This window comes from Rattus norvegicus, chromosome 6, assembly GCF_036323735.1.
Source record: "Rattus norvegicus strain BN/NHsdMcwi chromosome 6, GRCr8, whole genome shotgun sequence".
Lineage (NCBI taxonomy): Eukaryota > Metazoa > Chordata > Mammalia > Rodentia > Muridae > Rattus > Rattus norvegicus.
The window spans coordinates 139,052,114-139,061,404 of NC_086024.1; the positions used below are offsets into that span (position 1 = coordinate 139,052,114).

The window sequence follows — 9,291 nt, forward strand, 5'->3', positions numbered from 1 at the left end:
CAGAGAGGCAAACAGAGACCAAAAAAAAAAAAAACAAAACAAAACTCCATAACATATAAATAAATGAATACAATGAATACAAAGCACATATTAAACAGGAAAAGTGAAAATCAAATAAACTTTTGTCTACTTCAAGGGTTAATACAAGATAACTTGGAGAGAGAATCCTTGTAGAGAGGCAACCTCGACACTAAGGGGTCCCAGCCTTACTTTCTTCCAGGTCTTTCTACATAAACTAACACTCAGTAACTCCATGCTTTCTGTGCTCCTTGTGCCACCTGCTGGTCAATAATAGCCTGCAAGAGGTTTGTGTTTAAGCTCACAGTAACATTCACTCACTGTGTGTCTTGCACAGTAATAAGTGGCCGTGTCCTCAGACCTCAGACTGTCCATTTGCAAGTATTGGGTGTTTTTTGCATTATCTCTGGAGATAGTGAATCGGCCCTTCACGGAGTCTCGATAGTAAGTGTTACCACCACCAGTACTAATGGATGCGACCCACTCCAGACCCTTCGTTGGAGTCTGGCGGACCCAGGCCATGCCATAGTTACTGAAAGTGAATCCTGAGGCTGCACAGGAGAGTTTCAGGGACCTTCCAGGCTGCACTAAGCCTCCCCCAGACTCCACCAGCTGCACCTCACACTGGACACCTGCAAACAGAGAATACTGGTTAGAAAACCATCACTAACACAACAAAACAAAATAAACTTTCTTATTCTCATGTGCACAAAACAGAGATAATCACACTTTTATCAATTACCTTTTATTAAAAGGACAAGGAAAGCCAAGCTGAGCCTGAAGTCCATGGTGAGGAGTCTGTGCAGTGCTGCAGTACTGATTACTGTGTGGGAGAACCTCAGAGTCCACAACTGGGCTCCTCTGTCAGAGCTGCAGGGTCAGGACAGGCTGGTTTTCATGGGCATAGAGAAGAATTATTTGCATATATTACTGCTAAAACATGCTATGGAGTTACACCTGAGCTGAAAACAGTGCTCATAGCAGATATATGACATCAAAGATATGGATGTCAGTTACAGAGTTTGACTAAGTGTTGTGGTTTCATATTCACATTTTTTTTGGTAAAGATTCACCATATTACATTTAGTTTTCTTTTGCCCTTGTGCACAGAAGTTTTGTATTCACCGTCAGGATTCTTTAGTATAAATATGTAATTAAACAGCACCATACATACTTGTGTTTCTACATATCTACTCAGTCTTTTCCAATACCTGAGCAGGACATGGCTTCTCCCAATTGTGATTTTTGGAGACAGTTACTCCTGTAAAGTTATGGTAGCAGAACTCGTTTTTGTGACAAGAACACTGGGGTTTTTTCTGAAAGTTACTTCTTCATGATAGAATACTGTCCTTGATTTTATATATATTTCTAAATTAGACATTGTGGAGATTGTCTAAGACTCAAAATTGGTCATGGAGACAGATGCATATTTGCAACAAACTCACTCATTTTTCATTCTAAAGTTATTAATTTATTCCTTTAAAGTCCCCCCTCCAACATTTTCTCTCTGCCTGTGTATACCATTTCATATGTGACTGTTTTTTGTTGTTTTATATTAGTTTTTATTTTCTCCAGTTAGAATACTCCATATACCTGTGGCTTTTAATTATCTTTTAGGGTGCATTTTTCATATTTAATCATTTCTCTTGTTTCAGTCCTCCCAATTCGGTTCCACGTACCACACTTCAATTTTGCTTTCAAATCACCAATATTCCCTTGTCCTTGGTCATCCGTGACCTATGCATAAGCTGTGGCCCTTTCTTACGTTTCTAGTTCCTAATGCTACAAAATAGAATTCATAACTGCAGGCACCCAAAGAATGTTTTGCGTATGAAACAGGCTGTTTTTGTCTTCTCAAGGCTTTTTTTTTTATTGTTTGAGGTAATATTTTACAGGCACCTTTAAATTCCTCCAAGGCTCAGAGGGCATGAATTAAAAGGATGTAGAGAAAATTAAACATGTGAAACTTGGGGTTGAGTACTGTGAAATAATGTCTTGTGAACAGGACCTGCCTATCCAATCCATGCACTGATGATGGCTATTTTTTGTGTAAGCCCCACCTGAAACCAAGCCAATCAAAACCTAATATAGACTTTGTAAGTATTTTCCAGGTTTTCTGTCTTAGTGAGGCACTGCTTTATATAGATTCCATGGAGAAGAGCACAATGTGGTCATTCGTCGATTTTCTATGCTGCAATGCTTGCCTTTACAAACATGCACATATGGGCAGCATTTTTGGGATAAAAATGCCATGATGTTGAGAGTCGTTGAGTTGAGATAAGCGGTTGGCAAAGATATGGGGATGTTGAAGGGGAAAATAGAATAGAGACATAAACATATTAAACTTATACATGTGGAGTATACAATTCTTAAGAACTTAGAAAAAAGGTGCCTACTAGATGGCTGAATTGTCTAAAGACAATAAATCCCCAAAGTAAATGTTAAGATATATGCTGCAAAATATAAGGGTGGATAAGTTAGGCAACCCTCAGTAAAGGCAATGGTAAAGAAGGTTTTCTTTTTTCTTTTTGAAATTTTACTACACCATATTCCAAGGAGCAGTTTTAAACCATGATAATAGAACCAACATTGCAGTTGCACATATACAAACATAGAGAGAGAGAAAAAGAGAGAGAGAAAAAGAGAGAGAGGGGGAGAGAGAGAGAGAGAGAGAGAGAGAGAGAGAGAGAGAGAGAGAGAGAGAGAGAGAGAGAAGAGAGACAGGTGTCTGGAAAAAGAGGTACAGAGACATGAGGTTGTGTATGGTTTTTGTGAACATGCCAAGAAAACAATAATGAACCAGTGTAAGAGGTTACATAATAGTTGGGTTCATTGCTTGTTTTGGAGAACAGGATAGAAACCAGGAGGAGGTGCCAATTTACCTCTTGGATTTTCTCACCCCAAGGGGCAAGTGAACGGTCCCTGAATGGTGAAAACATAATTACAGATACTCTAAATAGAGAAGAATTGTGAAATAAGGTACAGAATATTGGGGGTGTGGTATGTGCAGCTTTGGCATGTGTGGCTGTGGTACATGGGGCTGTGTGAGAATCCTTAGAGAAAAAGTCCTGGGAGCTAAAGACCAGGGTCTTTTATTTTGCTGTTTCCTGGATTAGTGGGATAAGTAGAGGACCTTTGACAATGTCTGTATGTGATCTGGATTCCTAAAAGAATGGGGACCAGGGACAGAAATAGAAGACACTGAGCAGACATTGAATGAAGATTTCGGGAAGCACTATTGGTACAGCTACTGAAGTGGATCCACAGTATTTACTGGGTTTTAAAGGGCTATAGGACAATTGTAGGATTTCTGTTTGGGAAGATAACAACAACCATAACTGTTTTTCTGAAGTGCATGTGTTAAAATCTTTTAATTATTAAAGGTTGTAGGATACAAAGATATTACATACCATGTATTCCCAAATCTTGAAGACACAGGCCTTCTGAAAACAAAGGAATGAGGCAATAAATCTTGACTTTAGAAAACAAAGAAGAAAGTTTTTCTTCCATTAGAAAAATACATTCACCCTCTATCCTATGTAAGGGGAAAATGTCAGGAGAACTCATCCTGACATATAATAAATAAATAAAGATTGTCAGTATATTTTCTGCATACAGAGTCACTTGATCACATATGGAAATATTGACAGGAACTTCAGCCAAATAGGTTTTTCTTATTTTTTTTCTATTTTTTATTTTTTTACGGGGCTGAGGACAGAACCCAGGGCCTTGCACTTGGTAGGCAAGTGCTCTACCACTGAGCTAAATCCTCAACCCCTTGACAGGAACTTCAGGAAAGCAGTGAATGTTTTTCTCTCTTGCAGTATAGTGGTTTCATCATGTTTGCCCACATGTAAACTCATAAAATCAAACCAATAAAATGCATGCTAGTAAGTAGACATCCTTGAATTCACATAGTACCTCAATAAATTATCTTTAACAATCTGACTGAGGTAACTTCTGTCCCTCAAGGACTAGTTCTATGACAATATCTCATAGGAAGAGGACCATAGGTATATGTGAGATACAAGCAACATTCAGTGAGAGTGTCTTCCTATGACTTCACACCTCATGCCTCCTGACAGAGATTCTAGGAGTGAGAGACAGTGCAACTGTGAGATCAAGAAATGAACTTCGAAATTCAAAAATATATTTCAAATGAAAATGTCACTAAATGTCAACAGTGTACAACCATACAGGAGATTTATATATCACATGGTTGCTATTTTGAAATCCATGGAATCCTGCATATTTTATGCCAAACTTGACTAGAATCATGCTTAATGGGAATCATTCTTAAAGGGAAGAGGGAACCCTTTTTCTCTAACCAGGCAACGCTTCTTTTCACTCACTTTTAAATGTTCTAATATATTGATTATCAGGAGAGTTTCACTTAGAATTTAAATTCCATTTCTGTTATTATTGGAGATGATGACTTTATGAATCCTCTTCTGTCCACATTCTCCGACTGAAAGGAAGGATCCCAGTTAGTTAGAGGAGGACAAAGACAGAAAGTTGTGTGCCCCAGAGAATACTATGTCTCTCTTCTCTTTATTGTAGTCTATGTTTTATCGTAGAGACTCACATCTCAGACAAGTGATAAAAATGTTCTTTAGAAGAAAAATAAGACAACTCTTAACATTTTGTCTAAACTCTGCCCCAGAGTTACCTGACAATAGCCAGGTATGGCTGACTCACTAGAAAGGGGCTGCTTGCCTATTCTGCTCTCTCTTGCTCTTGACTTATTGTTCCCACTCTGTCCTCCTGGTCCATCCCCAGTTTCTCCTGATTCAGTCCAGTCCTCTCTAGTGCTCAAGGACATCCTTTATTTCTCCACTCATCTATTCTCTCTGTGTGTTTGTCTCTGTGTGTATGTGTCTGTGACTCTGTTTCTCTCCCTCTCTCCCTCCCTTTCCCTCTCTCTCTGTCTCTCCCCCCTCCCTCCCTCACTCCCCCTTCTCCTTCCCTCTCCTTCCCTCCATCCCTCCCCCTCCCCTTCTCTGTCTCTCTGTCTCTCTCTATCTCTCTCTGCCTTTGTTTCTACTACCCTCAATACTGCCCCTGCTATGCCCTAAGCAAAGTCTATTCTATACTATACCTTATTGAGGCTGGTCCCTCAGAGGGAAAGAATGCCTCAGTATGTGCCTGAGGAGTTAGCCCCTAACCCTATACCTTACCATTCATCCACCAAAACATTCCTTCTCTCACCTTTTATCTTTTTATAAACACAACAACTACTGTGTTAGAGTACTTCATTTTTTCAAATAAAATATAATCACATGATATATTTAAGAGAAGAGAATTTTGAGGGCATCTTCGTTCTATTGGCTCTACTATTCTACTACAGACAAGCATCCCTGTCTGCATTATTTATTTGATTGTTTACTTGCTTATTTACTTATTTTCACTTTACATCTTCATGACAGCTTCATTTCTCCCCTCTTCCCAATATTGCCCTTATACATCCCTCCCCACACTGCACTTTCCTCTTCTCCTCTGATTAGAGGAGTCACCCTTGCATACCACCCCACCCTGGGGTGCCTTTTCTCTGCAGGACTAGACACATCTTCTCCTACCTAGGCTCAACAAGGCAGTTCAGGTGTGGGGAAAGGAATCCAATGATAGGCAGTAGACACCATAACAGTGACTGTTCCACGTTTTAGGGGACACACATGAGGACCAAGCTGTGTATTTGTTACAGATATGTAGAGGGTCTAGGTCTGTCTCCTGCTCGGTCTGTTGTTGGTACACAGTCTGTTTGGCCCTGCATCTGCCTCAGTATCCAGCTCAGGAGACAATTTTGTAATCTTAATGGAAAGACAATTTTTATGGGTTAATGAAGTCCCCATCCTTCCTTTTGAAGTCCTGTCATGGTACAAGAGGTGGACATTTCAGTCTCTATATCCCGGCTGGTAGGAATCTCAGCTGGGGTTGCAGTCATAGACGTCCCATGTACTCTCCTGTCCTACAGCTCTAGTTAGGAAACAAAGATGCCCCCAACACCACTGTGCATATCTCAATTCTCATTCCCAGCCATCTCTTGCCTCTATCTCCCTAGAACTGATTGGCATCCTCTGCCCTCTCATCTCTTCTCTCTACTCAGTTCCCTCTCTCTGTCTACCTCCACTGAGTATTTCTTTTCCCCTTCTTAGTGAGATCCATGCATCATCCCTTGAGACTAACTTATATCCAGTTACTTGTGCTTTTAGATTGTAGCATGATTATCCTGCACATTTTGACTAGTGTAAACTAGTGAGTACATACCGTAAGTGCTTTACGGTTCTGTGCTACCTTATTCAGCATGATATACTCAAGTTCCAATAATTTGCCTGCAAAATTCATGAGGTTTTTGTTTTAAAAAAAAGTAGTGTTACCCTGTCTAGATGTTTCACATTTCCTATCCTTTCTTCAGTGGAGGGACACCTATGTTGTTTCAAGTTTCTGGATATTATGAATAAATCTGTTATGAACAATCTTGACCAAGTGTCACTGTTGTATAGTGGGTGGTCTTTGGGTATATGCCCAGGGATGATATAGCTCGGTATTGAGTTATAAGTATTCCCAAATTTTTGAAAAACAACCAAATGTAATTTGAGAGAGGCTGTACTAGTTTTCACTCCCACCTTTAACAGAGTGTCTTCTTCTTGCTCCAAGTCCTTGTCATCATGTGCTATCACTTTGGGTTTTGGTCTTAGTAATTTGCCTGCCTGTAAATGGAATCTTAGCTAGAGTCCCTGAAATTTAATGACTTTTCTGCATATGAAAGAAAGAGGTAGTGTTTGCCATTTCAAGCTTTTGTCAAATTGTTTGATACAACATTTTCCATAGAGAGGAGATTTTTTGTTTAGGTTCATACTGAAGTACCCTCAGTGTTTCTCTAGCCAAGAGACAGATGTCTGTGTCCTAAGTTTGAACTTTGTTCAGTTTCCAGTAAAACTTGACTATTTGTTGTTTCCCAGATGATGCTGATTCAGAATTTGACATCTGAATCATACAATGTGATTTCATTACTTCACATTGCTAGCATCCACTGCAGACCCTTTCCTAGAGGCTGGAGGATCCAGTTTACATCTTTGGTGGTTAATGAGAAGTCAGAGATAGGCCAGTTGAGAGACAGGCTCTGTGAGGGATGTAGCAGGTCGGGTCCTGACTACTTCAGTTGAATCTCTACAGGGCACCCCGTGTCGTATAACATCACCAACAGTCATACATGTCATAGGAGTCAAGCATGTTTTCCTCTCCTGAAAGCCTGAAACACTTACAACTTTTAAAAGTCACCAGGTACAGGAGCTCCAAGAGAGCAAAACATCTATTCAAATGGAACCCACAAACTTATCTGAGGAAAAATAAAACTAAGTCAGGCTGATTATGTGCCTGTGTACTGGAGGCTCTCCACAGAGATTTCCAGCCATGCCAGATGGAAGGGTTCAAGCACAGGTGAAATTTCATGAGCAAGGAAGGGGAACAGCCTATTTGGACTCCGTGGCCTCTGCTGCTGCTGTCTCCACTGCTACTGTAGTTGCTGTTGTTCCAAGATGCTGCACTGGTCACTGTAGTGCAGGGAAGCTCCTGGAGGCATTTTAGGAGAGAAATTCTCTTTCTTGGTGGTGATGTTACGACTCTTATGACAGAATCTCTCAAAAGACAATGTAATTCTCACACAGTTTATTTCTTCTGGATAGAATCTTTGTGTATCTTTCCAGGGTGGACTGGAGTCTGACAGTGGGTACTTCAGATTAGCTTGGTCTGAGATATTTGGGGTGCCTCATTTACCTGGGGAAGTGCTCGGAGGAATTGCCTCTAAGTGACTGACTGCTACAAATATCCCTATGGGGAGAGCGATGTGGAAGGATGAAGGTAATTGAATGGGGCGTGGTTCTAGGAACAAGGAAAGGTCCTACCATCCGTAGCTGCTAGCCTTAACTCAACCTTATCAAATTTTCTCTCACTGCCCAAAGCCTTACAGTAGATCATAGCTCAGACAGTGTAGAATGAGAAGACTAGTCAATTAGAAGAAAAGGATAATCTCAATAATAATATGTATGGATGTTGGCCACAGTTAATAGCCATGTATTATGTTCCTTATGTATGGTATGTAGATACCGTCAGTTAGTATTAAAAATGCTAATTGTATCATCACTAAACTTTGGACATATACTTGAAAACTTTATGTTAGAGAAGAAGAAGGCAATTGTTTTCAAATATCATTTAAGTAAACAGTACAAATGTTACTAGAACTGAAGTCATAGGAGAAACAATACATTACCAAATCTCACTGGCTTTTCTCTTCCACTGAGTCATTTCCAAAAATATCAACTTAATAATTTGTTCTTATTTTACACTGCTGGATTATAGAACCACTTAATGATTCTTCTAATGTGTGAAGAAACAAGAAGTTTAATAGAATATGACACTGAAGAGCATCTTCTAGAGAATTTCCATGGCTGGAAGAAGAGTCATATCTTTAACCATAAAAGCCATGCTTAGACATCATAGGGCAGAGCTTCCTAGATTCTGAAGTGATCCTGGAAAGAACTTGTTGATCCTCTGCGCCCCCTGCTGGTCCTAAGAATCCCTGTAGGAAGTTTTTGTGCAAGTTCACAAAGGACTTCCCTCACTGTGTTTCTGGCACAGTAGTAAGTGCCTGTGTCTTCAGTTTGCAGACTGTTCATTTTTAAGAAAACTTGGCTCTTGGAGGTGTCCCTGCTGATGCTCAGTCGGGATGTGAACGCTGAATTATATGATGTGTCTCCATCACTCCACATTCTTCCCATCCACTCCAGACTCTTTCCTGAATGCTGGCGAACCCAGTGTACACTTTAGCTGGTTAGTGAGAACCCAGAGACAGTGCAGGTGAGGGACAGGGTCTGTGAGGGCTGCACCAGGCCAGGTCCTGACTCCTTCAGCTGTACCTGGGACAGGGCACCTGGGGACAAGCAACATCACCATTAGTCATTCATCCTATAGATTAAGTGCCCAAGTCCCTCTCCTGAAACTCTGAAACACTTACAGCTTGGAAATGTCACCAGGCAGAGCAACAGCACCAGGAAAGCCATGCTGTGTGAAGGAGGATATAGTGAGAAGGAGTTAGGACTCCTCAGCTAGACCTTGGTTTTCAGTCTGAGCCTGAGGGCTGCTTTGCATCGAGGGAGGATCCTGAAAAGATAAAAAGAAGTGCAGGGCAGAATTTCTAGTTTCCTCTCCATGTGCTCGAGATTACCTTTGTGCTTAGAAAAAAATGGAGCTAAAAACTCAGGAATTTTTCCCTGTTAA

The 9,291-nt window shown here is 40.5% G+C and overlaps 1 gene segment (V, D, J or C); it reads right to left on the bottom strand.

Moving 5' to 3' along the window:
- Nucleotides 1-285: 285 nt before the first annotated feature.
- Nucleotides 286-878, bottom strand: LOC134479176 (Ig heavy chain V region 914-like). The segment is given in 2 exon segments: nucleotides 286-650; nucleotides 761-878. Coding segments are annotated over 2 exon segments (411 nt in total).
- Nucleotides 879-9,291: the final 8,413 nt, after the last annotated feature.